At 38.1% G+C, this 27,500-nt stretch overlaps 1 protein-coding gene across 1 annotated transcript in view; it reads right to left on the bottom strand.

The window, feature by feature from the left end:
- The window catches only part of LOC128644289 (latent-transforming growth factor beta-binding protein 1-like), a gene marked incomplete at its 3' end in the record, with an annotated part of 52,958 nt that extends 30,858 nt beyond the window's left edge, over positions 1-22,100 (bottom strand). Inside the window, exon 1 of the mRNA XM_053696954.1 lies at positions 21,248-22,100. Within this exon, the coding sequence (XP_053552929.1) occupies positions 21,248-21,714 (467 nt within the window). The remainder of the gene's footprint in view (positions 1-21,247) is intronic.
- Positions 22,101-27,500: the final 5,400 nt, after the last annotated feature.

Here is a 27,500-nt window from a genome sequence, read left to right as displayed (position 1 = left end):
CCCGTCTGGCACCAACAACCATGCCACGTTCAAAGTCACTTAAATTCTCTTTCTTCCCCATTTGGTTTGAACTTCAGCAAGTCATCTTCTCCCGGTGTGGTCTTCTGCTGCTGTAGCCCATCTGCATCAAGGTTCGACATGTTGTGCGTTAAGAGATGGTATTATGCATACCTTGGTTGCAATGAGTGGTTATTTGAGTTACTGTTGCCTTTCTATCATCTCAAACAAATCTGCCCATTCTTCTCTGATCTCTGATTTTCGTCCACACAACTTCCCCTCACTGGATATTTTCTCTTTTTTGGACCATTCTCTGTAAATCTTAGAGATGGTTGTGCATGAAAATCCCAGTAGATCAGCAGTTTTTTAAATACTCAGACCAGCCCGTCTGGCACCAACAACTATGCCAAGTTCAAAGTCACCTGAATCCCCTTTCTACCCCATTCTGATACTCGGTTTGAACTTCAGCAAGTTGACTTCACCATGTCTAGATGCCTAAATGCATTGAATTGCTGCCATGTGATTGGCTGATTAGCAATTTGTGTTACCAAGAAATTGAACAGGTGTACCTAATAAAGTGGCTGCTGAGTGTATATCAAAAGAGACAGAGATTTTTGTATCTAAACTAGCTGGCTTTGCCTGGCCATAACAAGCATTTCTATACCTAACTATGTTTAGACATAGATAACATTAGCAGGTCTGCTTTTCCTGCAGGCTCAACCCATTGTACGGGGCATGACTTGAGAAAACCACACACAGATTGACTATATTAATAAATGTTCTGCAAAACATTTTTTGGGACAATTAAGCATATAATGTCCCTTTAAAATTCATACTAAGAGAATTCCCTGAGGGCAGCCTCTGCAAGTGTCAGTGCGTTTTTTTTCACGTCTGATCCTGCAAATTTTAGATAATTGGGCCCTTAGAAATTGATATTATAAGCAGCTGAATGTTTCAAAAAAGTAAGGAACACAGGCTAAATAACTTTTACAAACTTCAAAATCAAAGCAGTAATTCATCAACATGAAAAGCAAACTTAAAGGTAGAGTCTAGTCAAAATTTAACTTTCATTATTCAGATAGGGCATGCAATTTTAAACAACTTTCCAACTTACTTTTATCCTCAAATTTGCTTTGTTGAATTGGTATTGTTTGTTGAAAGCTAAACCTAGGTAGGCTCATATGCTAATTTCTAAGCCCTTGAAGGCTGCCTCTTATCTCAGTGCATTTTCACAGCTAGACAGCGCTATTTTGTGTGTGTAATTGTACTCACTCCCATGTTATGAGTCAACACTGATTGGCTAAAATACAAGTTTGTCAAAAGCACTGAAATAAGGGGGCAGTCTGCAGAGGCTTAGATACAAGGGAATCATAGATTTAAAAAGTGTATTAACCCCTTCACCCAATAAAACGTATATATACACGTCTTGCGGTACTTTGTCCATAGTCTGCAAGACATATAGCTTAGCTTTAGGAAGCTCCAGCAGTCTCGGCTACAGCCAAGAGCTGGAGTTCCAGAAGCTCCAGGCATCTGCCACATATGGAACCGGATCTCGATCGGTTCCATATGAGGGCAGATGCCTGATCATTACAGACTGTGACACTGTGTTTGTCACTATCTGTAACGATTGTTCCAAGTGCCTGCGGGAGGGTGGGAGGCGGATGGGCGGCCCAGCAGTGCACAGGGGACCTTATGCTACAGAAAACAAAAAAATAAAGGGTCAGGGAGGGATGGGGTAGCTACACTACAGAAAAAGGGATGTTGGGGGACCTAACTAATGATCGCGGGATTGGGGGGGAGGACACTACACTACAGAAAATAATTAAAAAATAAATACCAGGAATAAAATTGGTGTGGTGCACATCTGCAATTAGCAGCCTAATTACCAAAAAGCAATGGCAAAGCCATATATGTCTGAGCAAAGGGCATCCCAGAGAAGCTTTTACAACCATTTGTGCCATAATTGCACAAGTAGTATGTAAATATTTTTTGTGAGAAACCCAAAGTTTGTGGGAAAAAAAAATATATATTTGATCACATTTGGCGGTAAAATAGTGGCATTAAATATACTAAAATGGACCTAGATCAATACCTTGGGTTGTCTACTTAAAATATATATATAGTTTTGATAGGTAAATTAAAAAAAAAACAAGACTCCATTTCTGTTTAAATGGAGTAACAGCAAAAATGCTAAAAATTCTCCGGTATTTTGGGGAAGTTTTTCTCTGTCCCGGTAGCGAAGGGGTTAATATAACAGAGTTGGTTATGAAAAAATGGGTAATAAATGGATTCTCTGTCTTTTTAGACAATAACAATTCTGGGATTAACTGTCCTTTTAAAGGGCCATAATAGTCAAAAATTATACATGATCTAATTTGCTAGAGCATATCATTTTAAGACTAGTGACCTTGCACAACTATGTGTTTAACCCCATCCACCTGCAATTATGGCCCTTTAAAATTTCATGGCTCAGATAGAACATGCAATTTGGATATACTGTTCAATTCTCTTGTTACCAAAATCACTTTGTTCTCTTGGTATCCTTTGTTGATATGAATACCTAGGTAGGCTCAGGAGCAGCAATACCTTTTGCCCATGATTGGTGGTTACACACATATGCCTTTTGGCATTGCCTCACAATATGTGTTCAGCTAGCTCCCAGGAGTATATTGCTGCTCTTGACTTTTACTATGTTTTTAACTGGCATTTATATCTATGTCTTACTGACTATGGCAGAGGAGACTAAATAGTACTCCGTAGGCTTTTCAAATATATGTTCCTGGACAGCAAAACAATACAGTGTTCACAAATGCAGTGCATATAGGGGCAGTAAACAGCCTTAGATTCAATATGTAAAAAAAATCATAGCTTGCTCATTGCTTTAAATACATTGTTATATCTAGCATTTATTTAATGTATAATGTACCTTAACAAAAACAAAGTACTCTGCCATATTCATTGTATTCAGAGCAGCTGCAGAAACATACTTTCAAATGGACTGGGCTCTTTCTCTGTCTCCCCTCCACCACTTGGAGGTTTATTTCTTTGTCTGCCTCTTGTTAACATAGCTTGTTCACATATAGAAAAACAATTGAAGTAAAAAATAGTTATTTTGTTTTAAAAATGTTTAGCCTTGGCTGCTATGTTTCGCTACAGCAAGACAACAAATATTTATTTTAATTACAAGGTGTTTAACCCCTTAGTGACCGAGGACGTGCAGGGTACGTCTGAAAAAAAAAGGCAGTTAACGCCTGACGACGTACCCTGCACGTCCTCGGCTAAAGTGAGTGCTGGAAGCGATCAAGATCGCTTCCAGGCACTATTACAGTACTGCAGGGATGCCTCGATGTCTGGGCATCCCTGCAGTGCTGTTACGGAGTGCCGGGACCGGAGCGATCACTCCCCCTTGAGTGATCACTTCCGGTTTTGCTCCACGTGGAGCCCGGCAGTGCAGCAGAGCATCGGAAGCGATCGGACACGCTTCCGATGCTCTGCTAGTGTGCTAAGTGCCTCGGTGGGTCGAGGCACTTAGTTAGTATATAAATAAAAGTAAAAATGTGAAAAAAAAAATATAATATAAAATAAAAAAGCCCACATATAGCGCCCCCCCCCCTCCCCCATGAGGCTTCCAAAATGGCGATGCCCGGTGCATCATGGGGCCTCTGGGGGTGTCCCTAGCCTGTCTAACCATAGGGGCAAGCTAGGGTCACCCAATCTGAGCCTTCTTAGAAAAAAAAAATAATAATAATAAAATACCCCATTTGTCTGATCATGTCAATATTTGTAAATATTGACTCTGATCAGTGTGGATCTCCCTCCCTCTCCTCACTTGCCATTTTGTTGGAGAAAGAGAGAGACCTGTATTTTAGCAGAGAGAGATTTATTTCTTTTATTTGTTAAAAAATTTAAAATCCAAAGGCTCTTTTCAGAGCCATTAACCCCTAGCTTGCCAGTGATCACTATAAATCACTGGCAGTAGCACAGCTGCACTTTTTTTTGCTGTCTGTGCATTTTTTTAGGGGTTAATTTTTGTTGTTGTATTTTTTTTTTAAAAACTCAAAGGCTCCTTTCAGAGCCATTTAGCTAATTTAATTTAATTTAAAGACTATTTAACCCCTAGCTTGCCAGTGATCGCTATACATCACTGGCATTAGCATAGCTGTACTTTTTTGCTGTCTGTGCATTTTTTAGGGGTTCGTTTTTGTTGTTGTAATTTTTTAAAAACCTAAACGCTCCTTTCAGAGCCATTTAGCTAATTTAATTTAATTTAAATAGTATTTAACCCCTAGCTTGCCAGTGATCGCTATACATCACTGGCATTAGCATAGCTGTACTTTTTTGCTGTCTGTGAATTTTTTTAGGGGTTAATTTTTGTTGTTGTAATTTTTTAAAAACCCAAAGGCTCCTTTCAGAGCCATTTAGCTAATTTAATTTAATTTAAAGAGTATTTAACCCCTAGCTTGCCAGTGATCGCTATAAATCACTGGCATTAGCATAGCTGTACATTTTTGCTGTCTGTGCATTTTTTTAGGGGTTAATTTTTGTTGTTGTCATTTTTTAAAAACCCAAAGGCTCCTTTCAGAGCCATTTAGCTAATTTAATTTGATTTAAAGAGTATTTAACCCCTAGCTTGCCAGTGATCGCTATAAATCACTGGCATTAGCATAGCTGTACTTTTTTTTTAAAAAAACCCAAAGGCCATTTAGTTAATTTAATTTAAAGAGTATTTAACCCCTAGCTTGCCAGTGATCGCTATAAATCACTGGCATTAGCATAGCTGTACTTTTTTTAAAAAAAAAACCAAAGGCCATTTAGTTAATTTAATTTAAAGAGTATTTAACCCCTAGCTTGCCAGTGATCGCTATAAATCACTGGCATTAGCATAGCTGTACTTTTTTTTAAAAAAACCCAAAGGCCATTTAGTTAATTTAATTTAAAGAGTATTTAACCCCTAGCTTGCCAGTGATTGCTATAAATCACTGGCATTAGCATAGCTGTACTTTTTTTAAAAAAACCCAAAGGCCATTTAGTTAATTAATTAATTTTGGTTTTCTGTGACAGATACAAAAATGTCACAGAAAAGATATAGTGTTGAGGAGGCGTATGCCATCCTTGCGTCAGAGTCAGATGCCTCTATGTCTGACTCAGACCCCAATTTTGACCCTGCCATATGCTCAGATACATCATTAGATGCAGTCTCAACTGATAGTGATGTATCTGTGGCTGCTAGCCCCCCTGCTAGCCCCCTGCCAGCCCCCCTGCTAGAAGGAGGCGTGTTGCTGCCATTGCCGCTGAAGAGTGGGTAACGCCTCATCTCCAGAGGCCAGATATCCCACCCTTCACAGCAAATGCTGGCATAAATATAGATGTGGCAGGTTTTAGCCCCCAACAGTTTCTGGAGGTGTTTCTGGGTGATGATGTATTGGGGAACATTGTCGCCCAAACTAATTTATATGCCCATCAGTACCGTGCTGCAAAGCCTGAAACATATTTGGCAAAGCAGCAATGGGCCCCCATCAATGTGCCAGAATTTAAAAAATTCTGGGCATTGACTATGCTGATGGGCATCATAAAGAAACCCTCCGTTCGCTCCTACTGGAGCAGTAGCCCCATCTGCTCTACCCCCATTTTCTCCCAGAGTATGTCGAGGCAGAGATATGAAATGATTCTTCATTTCATGCACTTCAGCGACAACAGCCTGTGCCCCCCTAGGGAGCATCCCCAATTTGACAGGCTGTATAAAATCCGCCCCCTGATTACCCACTTTTCTGCCAGGTTTGCAGAGGCATATACACCTGGAAGGAATATATGCGTTGATGAATCCCTGATGAAGTATAAGGGAAGGCTGGGATTCAAGCAGTATATTCCTTCCAAGCGCTCCAGGTATGGGGTAAAGGTGTATAAGCTCTGTGAGAGCGAGACTGGGTATACTCAGGCCTTCCGGGTGTATGAGGGAAAGGATAGCCACCTTGACCCTCCAGGTTGCCCAGAACATATGGGAACCACTGGCAAGATTGTCTGGGACCTGATATTACCCCTAATGAACAAAGGGTATCACTTGTACTTAGACAATTTTTATACAAGTGTCCTTTTGTTCAAGCTACTGTATTGCTTTGATACAGTAGCTTGCGGTACTATTAAAAAGAACCGCAAAGGTTTCCCAGGACAACTTGTACGCACCCGGCTACGAAGGGGGGAGACCTCTGCTCTGCGCCAAGAGGAGCTGTTGGCACTGAAGTACAGAGACAAGAAGGATTTATACCTTCTTACCACCATCCACACAGAGAGGACGGTGGCGGTCTCTGTACGTGGCAGAGCTGAGATCATAAGGAAGCCAGTGTGCATCAAGTCTTATAACAGACATATGGGTGGGGTTGATCTGGCAGATCAGCTGCTGCAGCCCTACCTAATTATGCGGAAGACAAGGGCCTGGTACAAAAAGGTTGCAATTTACCTAATGCAGATTGCAACCCACAACGCTTTTTTGTTGTTCAAAAAAGCAAACCCCGGAATGAAACTGACTTTTTTACAATTTCAGCTCCAGATCATTTCGGGGATTTTGTACCATGATGCACCTGCTCCCCGGGCGGTGATGGGAGAGAGCAGAGTTGGGGCTACTCATTTTATTTTTAAAATCCCCCCTACTGCCGCAAAGCAGAGACCACAAAAAAAATGCAGAGTCTGTACCAAGAGGGGGCAGAGAAGGGACACTGTATATCACTGTCCTGATTGCCCTGGACAGCCTGGACTCTGCATTGGGGACTGCTTCAAGCGGTACCATACAATGGTCAATTTTTAAAAAATAAATAAATTTGCTGTTATTTTTTTTTTTGTTATGTTTACTGTTAAATTTTTTGTTATTTTTTTACTTTTAATGTGCCAGATTTTTACATTTCACTAATATATTTTTTTTCTAAAATGGGGCTGTTCTTTTTTTTTTTTTTACAAAAACCCCTGTCAAACCTATGCATGGGGACATAGGTGTACTCAGGGTGCCTAGCAGAAAACAACCTGTAGTATTTTTTTTGCACTAACTTACAACAGTCTCTCCTAAATCATAGTCAAAAAGCAATGTGTGTGTAAAAATGAAAATTGAAAAAATGCCACCATACACTTTCTCCAATTTTTTTAGCTAAAACAGTTACTTCAAATGCATCAAAGCACACCATATACAATACCTTGGGGTGTCAACATTTCAAAAATATGCACATTCATGGCAATAAATAAAAGTGGGGTTTACAATAGGCCCCAAACTAAAGATAGGCCTATCAGAAGAAATACTCTCACTTAATAACTAAAATCACAAGTCATAAAATTGTAACATAACCTTCCCAAAATCCTGGCAAACCTATGCATGGGGGGCATAGGTGTACTCAGGGTGCCTAGCAGAAAACAACCTGAAGTATTTTTTTGCACTAACTTACAACAGTCTCTCCTAAATCATAGTCAAAAAGCAATGTGTGTGTAAAAATGAAAATTGAAAAAATGCCACCATACACTTTCTCCAATTTTTTTAGCTAAAACAGTTACTTCAAATGCATCAAAGCACACCATATACAATACCTTGGGGTGTCAACATTTCAAAAATATGCACATTCATGGAAACAAATAAATTGGGGTATGTTAAAATACCCCCAAAAAGACAATAGGCAAAGAAAATATGTTAAATGTGAAAAAAAAATCACAAACGCATGTTGGACATTTGGCATTACACCCCCCGAACAAGCCAAGAAACTTATGCATAGGTGGTATCACTGTACTCAGGAGATGTTGGTGAACACATATTGGGGTCTTCTTTGGCAGTAACACATAACAGGAGCTGAGAATTCATGTCTAAAGTACAATGTGTGTGAAAAATAACACACAAAAAATGACTGCCTAATAGTTTGACAAAGAATTAGTGCATGGAAAGTGTTAAAATACCAGCATTTGAAATACCCTAGGGTGTCTACTTTTCAAAAATATATGGTTTGATGGGGGTAATTTACATTGGCCGGCTTCAGAAATGTCCCAAATAGGACATGGGTGCATGATGACAGATGTGAAAATTCCAAGTTGAAAAACTGGAATGCCCCCCCTAAAATTAAGGCCTTTTAGCCCCCAGAGAACCCGACACACCTATACATGGGGGGTATCACTGTACTCAGGAGATGTTGTTGAATACATATTGAGGGTTTTTTTGGCAGTAACACATAACAGGGACTGAGAATATATGCCTAAAGTACAATGTGTGTGAAAAATAATGCAAAAAAATGACTACCTAAAAGTTTGACAAAGACTAGTGGTTGAATTAGTGCATGGAAAGTGTTAAAATACCAGCATTTGAAATACCCTAGGGTGTCTACTTTTCAAAAATATATGGTTTGATGGGGGTAATTTACATTGGCCGGCTTCAGAAATGTCCCAAATAGGACATGGGTGCATGATGACAGATATGAAAATTCCAAGTTGAAAAACTGGAATGCGCCCCCTAAAATTAAGGCCTTTTAGCCCCCAGAGAACCCGACACACCTATACATGGGGGGTATCACTGTACTCAGAAGTTGTTGTTGAACACATATTGAGGTGTTTTTGGTCAGTAACATATAACAGGAACTGAGAATCCATGCCTAAAGTACAATGCGTGTGAAAAATAACACACCAAAATGACTACCCAAAAGTTTGACAAAGACTGGTGGTTGAATTAGTGCATGCAAAGTGTTAAAATACCAGCATTTGAAATACCCTAGGGTGTCTACTTTTTAAAAATATATGGTTTGATGGGGGTAATTTGCATTGTCCGGCTTCAGAAATGTCCCAAATAGGACATGGGTGCATGACGACAGATGTGAAAATTCCAAATTAAAAAACTGGAATGCGCCCCCTAAAAATAAGGCCTTTTAGCCCCCAGAGAACCCAACAGACCTATACATGGGTGGTATCACTGTACTCAGGAGATGCTGCTGAAGACATATTGGGGTGTTATTTGGCAGTAACCCTTAACGTTCTCAGTAAATGTATTCTTGAATTGCTATTTTGTCAAAAAATCACCACTTTTTTTTTTTTTTTCAAACTTTGGCATAGATTGGTGGTAAAATAGTTGCATGGAAAGAGTCAAAATACCCCATGTTTAATACCTTAGGTTGTGTTCTTTTAAAAAATATATATATGTGAAGGGTTAATCAGGGATTCCTGACAGATATCAGTGTTCCAATGTAACTATCGCTAATTTTTTTTAAAAATTTTTGGAAATAGCAAAGTGCTACTTGTACTTATTGCCCTATAACTTGCAAAAAAAAGCAAAGAACATGTAAACATTGAGTATTTCTAAACTCAGGACAAAATTTAGAAACTATTTAGCATGGGAGTTTTTTGGTAGTTGTTGAAGTGTAGGAGATTTTGAGGGTCAAAGTTAAAAAAGTGTGTTTTTTTCAATTTTTTCCTCATATTTTATAAAAAATTTTATAGTAAATTATAAGATATGATGAAAATAATGGTATCTTTAGAAAGTCCATTTAATGGCGAGAAAAACGGTATATAATATGTGTGGGTACAGTAAATGAGTAAGAGGAAAATTACAGCTAAACACAAACACCGCAGAAATGTAAAAATAGCCTTGGTCCCAAACGGACAGAAAATGGAAAAGTGCTGCGGTCATTAAGGGGTTAATGCCCCTTTAAATAGATACAAGATATTAACATGAACAGCTATATATCACTAAGGTAGTATATGGCTAAAGACTCACCACTCCCCAAGTACCCACAACTGGATACACTAAGAGCTGTGAATCCAGTCTCTTCAGTGATTTAAAGGGACACTGAACCCAAAAAAAATATGTTGTGATTCAGATAGGACATGGAATTTTAAGCAACTTTCTAATTTACTCCTATTATCAAATTTTCTTCATTCTCTTGGTATCGTTATTTGAAATGAAAGAATGTAAGTTTAGATGCCGGCCCATTTTTGGTGAACAACCTGGGTTGTTCTTGTTAATTGGTGGATAAATGCATCCACCAATCAAAAAGTGCCGTCCAAAGTTTGAACCAAAAAAAGCTTAGATGCTTTGTTTTCTTTTAAATAAAGATAGCAAGAGAACGAAGAAAAATTGATAATAGGAGTAAATTAAAAAGTTGCTTAAAATTGCATGCTCTATTTGAATCACAAAAGAAAAAAATTGGGTTCAGTGTCCCTTTAACACAGTTTATTGTTTGCCTCATATGTCCCTTTAAACTCCAATTAAATTGATTTGAGCATTGTCTGAACATCTATAAATACAATTTATCACAGTTCCAAAATGTTCAACAAGCATTCATAAAGCAGATTGTGTGCCTTTTATATTTTTTCCAGGGCCAAACAGTGACTCACTGACCTTTCCTAAGCCTAACAAAACAATATCTCCACAGCACTCAAAAAGATGAAGCCTTTATTCAAGGTAACATATCCAAGGTAGACAGCAAGGTTTCAGGTAGTATACTACCCGTAATGTTGCTGTCTACCTTGGATATGTTACCTTGAATAAAGGCTTCATCTTTTTGAGTGCTGTGAACATATTGTTTTGCTGTACCTGTTTGGGAGCTTGGCAGTGAGTTCTGGTCTACACGTGCACTCTCAAACTAAGGAAATTGCTGTTTTCCACTTTTTGGAAGTGCTTTCCTAAGCCTACACACATTACTGGTGTACAACAAAAAACATTAATCATTTTTAAACTTCAAACTACAGTATATTTTAGAACTCAAGACTCTAAAATATGTTTAACCCCCCCGAGTGGAACCCGCTGCTGATCCAATCTTGTGCATCTTGGATCAGCGGCAGTTTGGTTCTGCGTATACTGAGCGGAACTTTTAGATTGTGTTTACCCTCTTTGCAGGGGTCGATAGTCATAAAATGACATGCTCTAACTAACGAATTCAAGCATATTTTTTTACTATTATGGTGCTTTACATATGATAAAGGGACAGTAAAGTCATAATTAGACAGTCGTGCTTTAGACAGAGCATGCAATTTTAAACAACTTTCCAATTTACTTCTATTATTTAATTTGCTTCCTTCTCTTGTTATCCTTTGCTGAAAGGTTTATCTAGGAAAGCTATGGGGCAGTAAAGAACCTAGGTTCTAGCTGCTGATTGATGGCTGCATATATATATACTGATTGTAATTGGCTCACCCATGTGTTCAGTTTCATGTCCCTTTAAGACTTTTGACCCTGCACTACTGTGAGGTTAAACACACAGTAGAAATACCACTCAGGAGATGCAGAACATTGTAGGTCCAGAGCAGAAACCACCACTTACCCAATCAGCAGCTCTAGCAGTTTACACTCTGCACCTGCAGTACTCTCATTTTTTTTTTTTTACTAATTTTGCACTTTCATTTTAACTTGTATGTCCCTTTAAGAGAAACAGATCATTCAAAATAATTAATTTTACAAAACACAAAAGTTCCAAATTGATGTAATTTCTAATTAGTTTTAAAAAACGAACACCTGCAATTTGTTTGCCAAGTTCTATCTGTGCATAAAGAGTATTTCACAGCTAGAGGGGGCTGAACGGCAAAACTACATTAAACTCACTAAGAACAGCAAAGTAACTGAAATCAGATGACTTCATATAATTTGTTAAGAACAGGGCAAGTCAGGTAAATAGCTTTAGCCCATCACAGGATCCTTTATAGAAAGAAAAAATTGCTGTCTAACATACAATTCTATAAAGAAGTTTGTATTATTTATGGCACTTTGCTAATTTTGTACACTGGCCCAAGGCTTCATGACTCCCCAGGGTATTTGCATAAAAAATATAGCATGAAACTATATAAACCATAACGAGATGGATTCTGTTACAAACGAGAGGTGAAGAATTTAAGTATGTCAACCAAATGCTAGTTATGACTGTGCAATAGTTACATTTCTTATGGTATACATAAATCACAGCACACTCTGCTTGTAGGATTTATCTTCTGCTGATTTACTAAGAGCACAAAATATTTAACAAAGACCCCAGAACTCTTGTGACTTCAGAGAACCATGTATTTAAAGGGCCAGTAAGATTTGCATAATCAACATATGAATGATAAAATGACAATGCAATAGTATTTAGTCTGAACTTTAAAATGATGTCTATATGTCTATTTCCACTCCTGTATCATGTGACAGCCATCAGCCAATCACAAATGCATATACCTATATTCTTGCACATGCTCAGTAGGAGCTGGTGACTCAAAAAGTGTAAATATAAAAAGAATGTGCACATTTTGTTAAAGGAAGTAAATTGGAAAGTTGTTTAAAATTGCTGCTCTATCTGAATCATGAAATTTAATTTTAACTTGAGTGTCCCTTTAACCAAGCAGCTCAACAAAATGTTATTATTACTAAAGGCACAGTAAACAATTCAAGATAGTAATATCAAATGTTTAAAAGGGACATGAACCCCCCCCCAAAAAAAAAAAAGAATGATTCAAATAGAGCATACAATGTTAAACAACAAATTTCTAATTTACTTCTATTATCAGTGTTGCTTCATTCTCTTGGTATCTTTTTTTGAAGAAACAGCAATGCACTACTGGAAGCTAGCTGAGCACGTTGAGTGAGCCAATCACAACAGGCATATAAATGCAGCCACTAATCAACTGCTAGCTTCCAGTAACGCATTACTGCTCCAAAGCCTACCTAAGTATGCTTTTAAACAAAGCATATGGAGACCTAAGCAAATTATATAATAGAAGTAAATTGAACAGTTGTTTAAAATAGCATGCTCTGAATCATGAAACAAACATTTTGTTTTACACCCCTTTAATCTGTTCTAATTTTGCTTAGTCTCTGAAGATATGTTAATATGCTGGAAGACTGCAGAAAAATGTAATTACAAGATGTGTACAGTACTGTCCTTTAAAGGGACACTAAACTCATTGCATATATATCATTTTAACATTTTTGATGGTTTTGCGAATCAAGAGCATTTTAGGGCAATACCTCTTGGAAAACCTGTTAAAATCTATGTTCCTCTTCCCCATTAGCAGAGGCCAACTGGGGGACATACTCTAAAGTGATGGTAAACTTTACATGTTTTAAAATCAGGTCCGAAATCTTAGAGATATTTTAGAGGGACTTTATTTAATCACTTATATTTTTTAATCTCGCAGTTCAACTTTTATACCCTGCCCACTTCAAAACTCATATTTTTTGTTTGCTAACATTTTGAACTGTTCTCCAATCAGCGCTCTAGACGTATGACACTTTTTTTTTCCAGCTAGAGCACTGATTAGAGAACAGTTCAAAATATTATCTCACAAAAAATATGAGATTTAAATATTGCTCAGATTCCGGACCTGATTTTAAAACATGTAAAGGTTAAACTCACTTTAATGCACTATTATTGTGACCCAGCCAATCACATTGCTGAAAATTGCAGTCTCAGTAAAATGTTACAATGCTTAAAGGGACAGTAAACATATGCTTTTTTTCACAGTATATTGAAACAAATAGATTTTAAGAATTCTTGCAAAGACTTTTAGAATGTTCTTACTCATTCTAAAAATGTTCCAGGGTTAAAAGTAATTTTCTAGCCCAATACTAGCAGGGATTTCTATAAACAAGGGTCTGTCCCTGTGAGTTGTGAGATGTCTCCCATAGACAGTAATAAAGCTTGCTGGAAAGGTAAACTTCACTAGGGAGAGAGAAGGTATCAGGGACCAGGGGGCACATTTTATAAATAAAATCCTGCAGCCAATACAAATGGCATTACTCTGCTTAGTGTATAGTATCTTACAATCACCTCTATTTTCAAATACATGTGATTTTTTATTAGGGCAATAAGTGTTTTGAGTATTCTGATAAAATCTCATTACCTTCTGTTTGCGAAAAAAACAGCAAGATCTGCAGGGGGAAAATGTTTACAGAATACCTCAGACCTGGCGGAGAAATTTCTGCTACACTTTAATGCTCCAATAGCAAGGCTAGCGTCTGTCCAGGCGAGGCCCCAGTGGCTAAGAAGTGACTTATATAACACAATCCCAACAAGTTGGATAGGTCCCAGGATGTGACTAAAGGGTCTCAGTAGAACGGAGATTAAACAGGCAAAGGTCAGCAACTGGTGGGCAACAAAAATACAGAATCGATATCCAAAGAATGGTCAGCAACTTGAGGGCAGAGAAGGTACAAATTTGTTATCTGGAGAGTGGTCAGAAGACAAGCAGAAGTCAACAACTGGGGTACAGAAACAGTACCAAATCAGAATCCAAAAGAAGGTCAACAACAAAAAAGCAGGAGGTCAATAAACAAGAATTCAGCAGTAGACAAACACACCCAGAAACACTTCAACAAATGGGCAAAGAACAGACGCAGTTGCACTAATTTACAGAGCCGAGGGTGGCAAAGATTTGCGCTGTAATGTAGCAACACCATGTTAAAAACCCGGCAACGAAAAATGACGCAGCAGCCTGAAAAATGACACAATGTGGCATTAAAATATGACATGACGGTTGGCAAGGTAGAGGTAACTTGGCAACTGTAAATAAGCAGGGGCCGCATTGTGACATAAACCCATGGAACGCCCCTGTTCAGCCCACATTATAAATATGAATTTGACAGCATTTTTGGCATAAGCAGTGTAGTCTTTTTCTACCTCAGATGTGGAGAGCTTAGGAAGCAGCAGTCTTAAAGGGACAGTAAAATAAAAATGAAAAATTTCATGATTAGGATAGAGCATGAAATTTTAAACAACTTTCCAATTTACTTCTATCAAATTTGCTTTGTCCTCTTGGTATCTTATTGAAAAGTAAAACTAGGTAGACTCATAAGAGCTCAGGAGTGTGCACGTGTCTTTGGCAGCAGTGTTTTGCAACATTATGTGTAGCTTTGTTATACAATGTTGCTAAACACTGCAGCCATAGATTACTAAAGACACGTGCACACTCATAAGCCTACCTAGTTATACTTTTCAATAAAAGATGCCAAAAGAACAAAGCACATTTGATAATAGAAGTTGGAAAGTTGTTTAAAATTGCATGCTCTATCCGAATCATAAAGGTTTAATTTTGATACATTGATCTATTCTTGCTCTATTCGGAGATATTATTATGTGTATGATTTGAATTCTATCCGAATCATGAAGGTTTAATTTTACTGTCCCTTTAAGACCGCTGCGTCTTAAAGGAACATTAAATACAGTAGAATTATTTCATCATCATGTACACTTTTAACCCTTTAAAAAACCATGCCTGAACTTGCGAGGTTTAGATCATTTTGCCCTAAATTAAGGTAAATGTGCAAGAAAGAAACTTGTAGATGCAAACACAACATGAAGGTGGCCCCCACAAAATGTATAATTTTTTTTTATTTTGAGGTGCATTTAAATGGTCATTACTCTCAAACAAATCCTATCAATTGCAGTTAACCCTTCCATGCCGTCCTAACTGCACTGGGCTTTTGCGCTGTTAGGATGGCATGGAACATCCTAGCCGTTTGACTGTACTAAAGCCAATGACACTTCCTGAATGGGATTGCTGCCTGGAAGGCGGGCCTAGCGTCATAGGGACGCCCCCCGACCTGATCCCATCATTGAAATCTCACAATCGTGATTTCAATTTGTTTACATTGGAACGTTTTTCTGATGTAGAAAAATTAGCCCAGTCATGAAAGGGTTAAACATTTTTAAAAATACATTTTCGAAACAAATGAAAAACATTTAAACTGAGACTATTGTGAACTGCATGTTAAAAGGGCAGTAAACACTGAGATTTTTATATAAAATGTTTAGTTATGCATAATAAAACAACTTTGCAATATACTATCATTATTTATTTTGCTTTTCATGTATTTTAGCTCTGAAGATTGAGCCGTTTGTAATTCTCCGAATTTAAAAGGCGCCCTGCTAACATTTCAAGGCTGAATCAACTACATATCTGTCCCAAATTGGATTTACCAGATAACAACTGCAAAACAATGCATTTTATGATAACTTTATAACAGTAGCTAGCCTTGTTGTCAGTAGACTTAAAGGGGCAGTATACATCAATTTTCATTAAATTGCATGTAATAGACACTACTATCCTATATAATAAAAGGCCAAGTATGTTTTTCTGAAGCTGTTATGCCGAGTAGAGACTGTGCGAGGACAAACATACCTGGCCTTGAGCAGCAGAGATAGTGGTCCGAAGCGGCCATGATTGGGGGCGTGGCCGACAGGAGTGCCCGTGATGGGGCGTGGCCAGGTGGGAGGGGCATGGCCGAGAGAGCGCAAAAGATGGGGGAGAAAAAGCAAAAGAAGGGGAGAGAGAGCAAAAGAGGGGGAAGAGAGCACAAAAGGGGGAGAGAGAGCAAAAGAGGGGGGAGAGAAAGATAGCAAAAGAGAGGGGGGAAGAGAGAGAGCGCAAAACAAAGGGGAAGAGAGAGTGCAAAAGAAAGAGGGGGGAGAGAGAGAGCAAAAGAGAGGAGGAGAGAGAGAGAGAGAGCGCAAAAGAGAGGGGGAGAGAGAGTGCAAAAGAGAGGGGGAGAGAGAGCAAAAGAGAGGGGGAGAGAGAGCAAAAGAGAGGGGAGAGAGAGCAAAAGAGAGGGGAGAGAGAGCAAAAGAGAGGGGAGAGTGCAAAAGAAAGGGGGGAAAGAGAGAGCAAAAGAGAGGGGAAAGAGAGAGAGCAAAAGAGAGGGGGAGAGAGAGAGTGCAAAAGAGAGGGGGAGAGAGAGCAAAAAAAGAGGCGGAGAGAGAGCAAAAAAAGAGGCGGAGAGAGAGAGAGAGCAAAAGAGAGGGGGGAGAGAGAGCAAAAGAGAGAGGGGAGAGAAAGAGCAAAAGAGAGGGGGAGAGAGAGAGCGCAAAACAAAGGGGAAGATAGAGTGCAAAAGAAAGAGGGGGGAGAGAGAGAGCAAAAGAGAGGAGGAGAGAGAGAAAGAGAGCGCAAAAGAGAGGGGGAGAGAGTGCAAAAGAGAGGGGGGAGAGAGCAAAAGAGAGGGGAGAGAGAGAGAGAGAGAGTGCAAAAGAAAGGGGGGAAAGAGAGAGCAAAAGAGAGGGGAGAGAGAGAGCAAAAGAGAGGGGGAGAGAGAGAGTGCAAAAGAGAGGGGGAGAGAGAGCAAAAAGAGGCGGAGAGAGAGAGAGCAAAAGAGAGGGGGGAGAGAGAGCAAAAGAGAGGGGGAGAGAGAGCAAAAGAGAGGGGGAGAGAAAGAGCAAAAGAGAGGGGGGAGAGGGAGAGAGCAAAAGAGAGGGGGGAGAGAAATATAGAAAAGAGAGGGGGAGAGTGAGAGCGAAAAACAAAGGGGAAGAGAGAGTGCAAAAGAAAGAGGGGGGATAGAGAGAGCAAAAGAGGGGAGGAGAGAGCAAAAGAGAGGGGGGAGAGAGAGAGTAAAAGAGAGGAGGAGAGAGAGAGCGCAAAAGAGAGGGGGAGAGAGAGAGCGCAAAAGAGAGGGGGAGAGAGAGAGCGCAAAAGAGAGGGGGAGAGAGAGAGCGCAAAAGAGAGGGGGAGAGAGAGAGCAAGGGGTGGGACCACTGTACTGCAAAAAATGGCCTTTGTACATGGGCTTTATGACTAGTAAAGAATAATATGCAGAGATACTGATATAAAAATCCAGTGCAAAACCTTTTAAAAACTTACTTAGAAGCTCCCAATTTAACACTGTTAATGAGATACGCCTGGGACACCCACTGAAAGGGGCTGATAGCAGAACATCCCCCCCTCCCCTGCATATGAAAAGATCCATTATACAAACAGAAGCAGTCTGAAGTATGTATACATCAGTATACATCTAAAACTTTGGGGCTTGGTTAGGAGACTGAAAATCAGCAACATGTTATTTAAAAATAAGCAAAACTATACATTTTTACAAACACACACCTGGATGGGCTATATAAATGGATCATCTACAAAACATTTATGTAAAGAAATATCTAGTGTATAATGTCCCTTTAAGCCAATATTGGCTCTTAAAATAAGGCAAAAGGATTAGGGGAGTTTTGCTACTGATAAACAATTGCAGTAACAAGGATGTTAATGTTTGGGTTTTTTTTAAAGACTTGGCTGATATGTTATTCAATAGCAACACAACGGAAAACTCTTGTAATTAATTAACTTTTATGATTCAGATAGAGAATGTAATTTTAAACCATTTTCAAATTTACTCTTATCACCAATTTTGCTCTGTTCTTTTGGTATTCTTAGTTGAAAGCTAAACCTAGGAGGTTCGTATGCAAATTTCTAAGCCATTTAGGCCGCCTCTTCTCTCAGGGCATTTTGACAATTTTCACCACTAGAGGGTGTTAGTTCAAGTGTGTCATATAGATAACACTGTGCTCACACACATGGAGTTCCAGTGAGCCAGCTCTGATTGGCTAAAATGGAAGTCTGTCAAAAGAACTGAAAAAAGGGGGCAGTTTGCTCAGGCTTAACTACAAGGTAATCACAGAGGTAAAACGTGTATTTATATAACTGTGTTGGTTATGCAAAACTAGGGAATGGGTAATAAAGGGATTATCTATCTTTTTAAACAATAAAAATTCTGGTGTAGACTGTCTCTTTAAGTTGAGAGTTAGTTAAAGGGACATTGAACCCAAATATTTTATTTTGTGATTCTGATAGAGCATGACATTTTAAGCAACTTTCTAATTTACTCCTATTATCAAATTCTCTTCATTCTATTGGTATCTTTATTTGAAATGCAAAAATGTAAGTTTAGATGCCGGCCCATTTTTAGTGAACAACCTGGGTTGTTCTTGCTGATTGGTGTATAAATTCATCTACCAATAACAAAAGTGCTGTCCAGAGTTCTAAACCAAAAAAACTGAGATGCCTTCTTTTTCAAATAAAGATAGCAAGAGAACGAAGATAAAATGATAATAGGAGTACATTAGAAAGTTGCTTAAAATTGACTGCTCTATCCGAGTCACAAAAGAAAAAATTTGGGTTCAATATCCCTTTAATTCAACACAGAACATCAGTCAAAAAAGCTTCAGCACATATTGAATTGTTGTGCTGCTGATAAAATGGACATGAAAATTAAAATTGAACTTTCATGATTAAGACAGAACATTCTATTTTAACAGGCTTTGCAATTTACTTCTAATATCAAATTCACTTTGTTCTCTTGCTATCCTTTAATAAAGTACATAAACAGGTAGGCTCAAGGATGCTTTCCTGTCCTGAGCACTATATTGCAACAATTGTTTTAACAATATTTTACACTGTTAAGCACTAGAAGGCAGCACTGTTTGCAATAATGTATAACATTATTACAAACAATGCTGCAAAAACTACTAACACATATTGATCAAATCATGCACACTCATGAGTCTACCTAGGTACCAAAGGATAAACAGAAAACATAGTCAATTTGACAATAGAAGTCATTTTGAACATTGTTAAAAATTGCATTTTCTATTTGAATCAAGACAGTGATTAAAACAAAAAATACAAAATTAAGAGAATTGTGTTAGAATTGTATTTCTATAAAAGTTTATGGCACAAGTGAAATTATCCAGATGAGTTTTGTTTGTTAATTGTAATTTAAAAAAATAAGTGTAATCCATTTAAAAAAAAAACACACAATACTGCAGCAAACATTTAGAGTAATTCTAAATAGAGGAGGTGAGTTCAGCAAGCAAATTCCGTATTTGTGTTTAACAAACTCAGTTGTTTGTTAAGATCTTGTACTTTCAGATGGAAGTTGGAATATGCAGTGCAGGTTTTGAAGTTGGGGGGAGGTTCTACTCTTTATTTTACTGATACTGAGAAAAGTTCAATTTACATCACAAACAAATCCACCAATGCAGGACAAACTATTTGTTATCAGTTTAAATACACTAAATTCATCATACATGGTTTGGCTAGGGATGCTGTAATCTATAGAAAGATTGCTAATTTGTTTATTTAATGTGCAGAGTGTAAACTCTTCTGAGTAAAGATACTCTAATAATCTGTTCTGTGTATCTGTATTTCTTAGTGTCACTGTGTACCAGTAGTACTCCTGTAACCACCACAACAGAAATTGGTGTAGCTTTACAAATAAATGATAATTACAAAGACAGATTACATTATGGCCCTTACTACATGAGTCAAGGCAATGTATACCTATATGTTAGACAGTCACACAAAATGCAGTGCACTAATTATTTATTTTTATTTCACTTAGCTTTAACTGGGCCAATCATATTTCTATTTAGGTGTAACAAGTTGTACTTTTTTATAATGAAGACGTTTTTCACATTTTCTCTACTATTAAAGAAACATGAACCCCAAAATGTTTATTTCATGATTCAGATAGACAATACAATTTGAAACAACTTTCTAGTTTACTTCTAATTTGCTTTATTCTCTTGTTATCTTTTGTTGAAGAAGCATCAATGCATAATTGGGAGCTACTTAACACTTTGGGTGAGCCAATAAGATGGGGCATATATGTGCAGCTACCAATCAGCAGCTCCTGAGCCTACCTAGGTATTCTATTAAACAAATTATAGCAATAGAACAAAGCAAATAAGATCATATAAGTCAATTGGAAAGTTGTTTAAAATCACATACTTTATCTGAAACATGAAAGAAAAAAATGGGTTTTATGTAGATAATTCACTAATACAGTATTTAGTGCTTTATTTATTTATTTATTTATGTTTTATTTTTCTGGGACACCTCTGACAGCTAGGAATCATTTTAGATGCCTATGTCACTGACACCCCTACAGCCTACAAGTATTATACAAATGAAAATATGCTGTACTTATAAGCAACAACCATTCATTACATACATCATTTATATTCAGCACTTATATGTCCAAATGTAATGCCAAACACCCTCAAAGTTTCTTATTTATCTCTATGTGACACACGTGATTATTATAACATCCCAGTGCATTTAAACACCCTAGCTGAGACTCCTAATGCAGCTATCGTTTTCCATAAAGCATCTGTACATATCACTATAATGATATTTTACAATTCAGTGAACACATTGTGTTTGCAGAGAGAGTCACTGGAATAAACATTCTCAACTTGACACATCAATCACAATGACTTACTGTATAATTTCAATAGCTTTTCAATAAATGGACCTTCTAGATTACCTTCCTCAACTATAATTAAAATATAGATATATTGAAAAATCCCCATTCATAAATCAACTAGCACAGTTTAGCTACTGCTACTTTATAAACCACCTGCCTTTATGCAGTCAGCCTTTTTTTTATACAGTTTCCATTGCTGGCTCAAATATATCTTTGGGCTATAACCAAAAAAAGTGCAGTCTAAGCATGCCCTAATGCTTACTCCTTCCCTCCCACCCCCTGCACACAATCCTTGTATCTCACCCCTGGAGCTGGAACTTGTGTTGCAGCTGCTGCATGCTGTGTTGTCTTGGGATGGTCTGTTGCATATTGGGGTTCCTGGGGCTATCCTGTTGCATAGTGGGGTTCCCGGGGGTTTCCTGCTGCAGGCTGGTCCTGGATAAGGTAAAGTGCCTGGTTTGTTTGCTGATAGCAGGAGCTGAATTGTGCTGTCCCTGGATTTGTTGTTGCTGCTTGTGCACCAATATAGGACTAGGGTTAGAGCTCACCCTACTCATCCTGCGGCTTCTCTCCTGGGTGCTGCTCACATGGCTGCTGCTTACTACCACACTGTGGCTGCTTAAGGCAACTGGGTGCTGCTGCTGCTGATAAAGTCCTGGAGGTCCGGGGTGCACCACATAAGTGATCTTCCTTACTCTTTCAACATTAGCTACAGAAGACCAAAGGCAGACAAAAGCACACAGGAAAATCCCCCACCTGTTGCAAGCCATGTGTAACCAGCCTAGAACTAATATATATCAATCTGCTTCTCTTCCTTGTATCAAATATATGTTCCTCTTACAGCAGATCTGCAGCGATCCTTTTTATTTTCTCCTGCAGCCTCTTCAACTTCTTTGAAACTGTGTTGCCCCCTCCCCTCCTCTTGCTGCAAAGCCAAGAAAGAAACTCCTCTTGTCTCAGGCAAACTCAGAAGAAGCAGTTTAACTGTAGCCAGTAAATAAACATGACTTGATGTGGAGAGGAAGACAAGAAGAATAAAGGGAGAGAGAGAAAAAAGGATCTATAGTTCAGGAGCTGTTTTAAAACAGAAGCCAAGTGAGAGAGGGAAAGGAGAAAAAAGAAAAGGAGAAAGTAGGAGGAGGAGAAGTGAAAGGGGGCAGTTCAAGGGGCTTCTATGAGGAGCAGATGTTAAGGTTTTCTAGAGCTGGCAGTGCAGGGTTGTTGGGTTTTTTTTCGTTTTGAAAACAATAAAAAGAAATGTGGAGACAATACTTTGTGTGGTGAATGTACAAAATAGGCTGTTTGTCCTGCCCCTTAGAGATATGACGTCACGCAGCACATCCTAATTGGGAGATACCAGGCAATGAAAATATAACCTGTAAAGTGTATTTCAGGCTGCAATATTAAGCTATATAACTTTCTCAGGAAAGTGTGTTTCCCTATAATAGCTGCAGAGTTCTTATCTAAAGGGAACACAAGCCTGTTATGGTTTTATTGCTCTGCGGTAGTGTGTACACAACAACACTGAGTTTATTAAATCTATTAATATGCAGTCACGTACAAATTTAGCACACAGAACGTTTTTGCATGCTTAGACAAACAATACAGATTCATTTTTTAATTAATTGTTTTAGCACAGGTAAAAGATTAAAAAAGGGAATTAAAATGATCAAATAAATACTTTTAAGGGTTGCACAGTTTGTTTGTTTTTTGTTATTCTAAGACTGTCACTGTGAGGTGGGAATGCGTGAAGGTGACAAGAAGAGTAGTTAAAATTAGTGTGGCATGCGGATTTTTCCCCCCACACAACAAAGCTACTTATATCACAAGCATTTGTGCTTCAACATTCCATAATGTGAGCAAATACCACCTTTAAAGAGCCATTCCTGACTGAAAAACTGCTGTGTAGCAGCAGCACGTGACCTTATTTGCTGTTAAAGACCATTCGTGTTGCTAAAAATCCAAAGCTTTCAATTCTATTATTAACTTTACAGCCCAAGAAACATTGTGTATAAAGCCTTACGGATGGCAACCATTGCCATGCAGGCTGTGCATACATAAGCACACAAATCATACCCATGTACCTTTAAGAGGATGCTTATAAAAATAGTATATGCTACAAGACTTCTCTGATAATTAATGGGACATGAAACCCCAAAAACATTCTTCCATGATTCAGATAGCGCATACAATTTTAAACAATTTTATCCTTCATTGGAGGAGCTTCTATGCACTACAGGAAGATAGCTGAACACATATGGTGAACCAATGAAAAGAGACATTTATGTGTAGACACCAATCAGCAGCTAGCTCCCAGTAGTGTATTGCTGCTCCTAAGCCTACTTTGGTATGCATTTCAATAAAGGATATCAAGAAAACAAAGCAAATCCAACAATAGACGTAAAATTGTAAAAAAAAATCACATGCTGTATCTGAATCATGAAAGAAAAAATTGGGTTTATGTCTCTTTAAATACACGTTCTGCACCAGGAACATTGCAGAGGCATTCCAGAACAGGCTGGTGACTGGCAGCTACCTGAGTATGATGCTCCTGGTTAGCCAGCCAGCCAGCTGTGTGTCCTGCTAAGGAGGGTCAATGTGTTGCAGCTCATGAGCTAAAGTTTAGATAAATGTTTAGCTGTTTTGTTGTAGTTAAACACATAAATACACACAAGCATTTTGGGAAATAGCACTTTAGAGCTTGGTATTAGTGCATTATATAATATTACAATATAATATAATTTTGAGTTACTATTAAAAGGACATTCCAGCACAAATTGGAATTCACACTTTTCCATTTCACTTTTGAATATAGTTATTTTTGCAAAATACATGGGTTAGCAAAAATGCTTCTAATAAAAGCTATAGCTATATAGAGAGTGTATTTAAATATGCTCTGTGCACCAGCATTTTAAACACAGCACTTGCTTAGAGAGCCTGTTGTATGGTGTGGTAATGACTCAATGTGCTAATTGCTTACATCACAAAGCCCCACTAGCTCTCTGAGCAGCTGCAGTATTTAAAATGCTGGTATACTGAGAGCTACACTTCACATGCACATGCAGAGGAAAACTCTAGCACTAAACCATAACTTTTATTAAAAGCATGTTTGCCAATGTATATTGGAAATATGTTTCTATTCAAAGATGTAATTCACCTATATGCATTTAAACTTTGACCGGAATGTCCCTTTAAATTAAATTACCCACCATTTCATATTGCCCAAAGCAAACAATCAAATCCACATGCAGGATATAGAGCTCTCACTGTTCATGGGGTTTTTGCTAATAAGCATAAATTAACATACTAATTATGCTGCATGCCCCAAAAACTAAAACTCATATGATCTATTATAAATGTCCATTTATTTATCCACACTAGGGTTGGAAACCCTTCCTTGTTTCTAGGGATCTCCCTTATTTGTCCAAACTTATTTACATTCTCCCAGGATCACTTATTTAACTGCTCTTAGATCATTTTTCTCCCTTATTTTTTTACAAAATGTAAAATCTTAATTTCAAACTTTTATTATTATACTCTTGTAATCTCATTTTGATGTGTCTGACAGTTTAATGTCTTTACTCCCACTGTGCCTTAAATGAGAAAAAGTATTCATGGATAGGATATGCAGAACGTTGTTGAATGTATTCAATTTGACTGTGTGAATGAAGATGATTTGTATGAAGAATTTTGTTGTACCAAACTGTGTCAAATTGTAAAATACAGTGTTTCCCCCTCCCAATAACTACTGTATAATTTGTCAATTTCCTACGTCAAATTTGTTGATTCCTTAGTCTCCCTTATTTTCTTCAAATAAATTTGGCAACCCTAATCCACACACAGGAGAAAATCTAATATGGCCTTTATTTCTTTAAATGATTACAAACCACAGGTCATAAATCCCTTAACAAAACATATTGTTAGATTAATAAAGTGTAGCAAAATCAAATACACGTACTTGTATGTCCAAATGCTGCTTCTTTATACTTTAAAAAATGAATTATTAAATTACTAATATTACATTCTAGTCATTCCAGCCTGCCCCAGCGCTAAACAAATAGTCCAATCCACTCTTACATTTCTGCATAAAATTATCCTGAGTTTGTGTGCCTGTGTGCATGCACATTCAGAACCATTAGCTTTTGCATGCGTACTGTGGTTTCTTGAAGGTGATGTTGCCAGTATTAATTTAGGGGATTTAGCGCATGCGCATTTCCTTTTTTATCTGTATATATAAAAAGAATCATTGACAAAGTCGATAGGCGAAACGTACGTCGGACATCACACGCCATTACGTCACATAGAGGGGTGGACTCTTACCAGTAACAGACACTCATGTTAACCTAGCTGATACATTGTGTCATTATAATGGCAACTTTAATTTAATTTTTAAAGCTGGAAAGGTAGACAGTTTGTGTTTTGGAGAGTAACCTGACCCCAAAATGATTTTTGTATTGTTTTTATACGTAGCAATAAATTGGAAACAGTTTTTATTTGAGATTCATCTTTATTGAGCGCAATACTTAGAGCTAACGTAGCTCTAGGACTTTCTTTTTATTTTTTTAATGAATAGGTTTATTTCATTGTGCACAGTGTACTATTGTCACATTTTTTGCACTTATTTTTATATTGATAAGTACACATTGGTGTTATAACATGTTTTTTCACTTTACATAAAAAGAATGTGTTCCAATAAAAAAAATATATTGCCTGCTTGTTAGTATAGGGGATTGCAACCCAAATTGATTAAATCTACTATAGAAATTCTGCTTGTTATTAGGAGATTTTTTATAGTTGCAGTCCATACTTACCTATTGACCTGCTGCTCTGGACCTCTCTGTGATTGATAGAGCTGGTCTGCTTCTAGCAAAAGAATGCGTTGATGTCATCGACTACTGACCTGAACAATAGGAGCGGCGCACGTGCATCAGGGGATAGAACCACCATGTTCCTACTCAGGTAGACCCCCCTTATAGGACTCGTATAAGTCCTAAAGGGATTTAGAAAATAAGAAATTTTCAATTGAAGCTTGCATTAAAAAGGGGGTTAAATCCATAAAAGTAAGCAATTATGAAAATTAAATGTTTACAACGATCTTATGACTATAACTGTTATTACTATTTATAGTGACACAAATCTTGCTCCTATGCATTCTGTGCACGCAGCCATTTAAATGTGTGTGTGCTGAAATCTTATTCTCATTTCAAAAGTAGTTTGCGTGTGCAGGTTGTATGAAAAAGGGGTTAATTTAATAACTTAAAAGAAAGCTTACCAATTAAATGATGTTCTGTGCACAGTCACTTTTAACCCTTTAAAAGAACACTAAAGGCAAAACTAAACTTTCATAATTCAGACAGAGCTTGCAGTTTTAAGAGACTCATTTTATATGCTCCTACTGACCACATGCAGGAGTTCACAGTGTATACATATATGCGTCTGTGATTGGCTCATGTTTGTCACAGGGCCGGCAAATTAAAATATATTTTGAAATTTGTAATTGCTATTGCATTGTCTTTTTATCATGCACTTGTTGATTATGCTATTCTACTGTGTTTAACCCCCTTGGCAACCCAGGACGTGTCAACCGCGTCCTACAAAGGGTGTCAGTTAATGACCAAGGACGTGCATGTCACGTCCTCTGGGGTTTCAAGCTCTGGAAGCGATCCTGATCGCTTTCAGCAGCTTTCAGGGTATTGCAGCAATGCCTCAATATTGAGGCATCGTGCAATATCCTTTAAGCAAACCGATGCAGAGAGGACCACTCTGTGGCCCTCTATGCATAGGACAGCGATGGTGCCGATAGGCGGCGTGGAAGAGGAGTTCCGGATCCGGGAGTGAACGGCAGAGGGTGCGAGCGCACGAGAGGGGGCGGGGCGTGCACCTGCTCCCGTTACACATTAAAAAGCATGTTGATGGAGGAAGAGGGAAGAAGGGAGAGGGAGGGAGGAATAAGTGTTGGGGAAAGGGATCTGGGAGGGGGAGGGGGGAGAGAATTGAGGGGGGCAGCTACTACAGAAAAATTGGGGTTTTATTATACAGTATATAAAAAAGCACATTTTATTTTAGTACTGGCAGACTTTCTGCCAGTACTTAAGATGGAGGTGACACTTGTGGGGTGGGGGAGGGAAGGATCAGGGGGTGGGATGTGTCAGGTGGGAGGCTAATCTCTACACTAAAGCTAAAATTAACCCTACAACCCCTTAACTGCTGGGCATAATACAAGTGTGGTGCGCAACAGCATTTAGCGGCCTTCTAATTACCAAAAAGCAATGCCAAAGCCATATATGTCTGCTATTTCTGAACAAAGGGGATCCCAGAGAAGCATTTACAACCATTTGTGCCATAATTGCACAAGCTGTTTGTAAATAATTTCAGTGAGAAACCTTAAGTTTGTGAAAAATCAAACGATTTTTTTTATTTGATCGCATTTGGCGGTGAAATTGTGGCATGAAATATACCAAAATGGGCCTAGATCAATACTTTGGCTTGTCTACTACACTACGCTAAAGCTAAAATTTACCCTACAAGCTCCCTAATTAACCCCTTCACTGCTGGG

The sequence above is a fragment of the Bombina bombina genome, unplaced genomic scaffold (assembly GCF_027579735.1).
Source record: "Bombina bombina isolate aBomBom1 unplaced genomic scaffold, aBomBom1.pri scaffold_1311, whole genome shotgun sequence".
Classification (NCBI taxonomy): Eukaryota; Metazoa; Chordata; class Amphibia; order Anura; family Bombinatoridae; genus Bombina; species Bombina bombina.
This window is presented reverse-complemented; position numbering and strand designations above follow the sequence as displayed.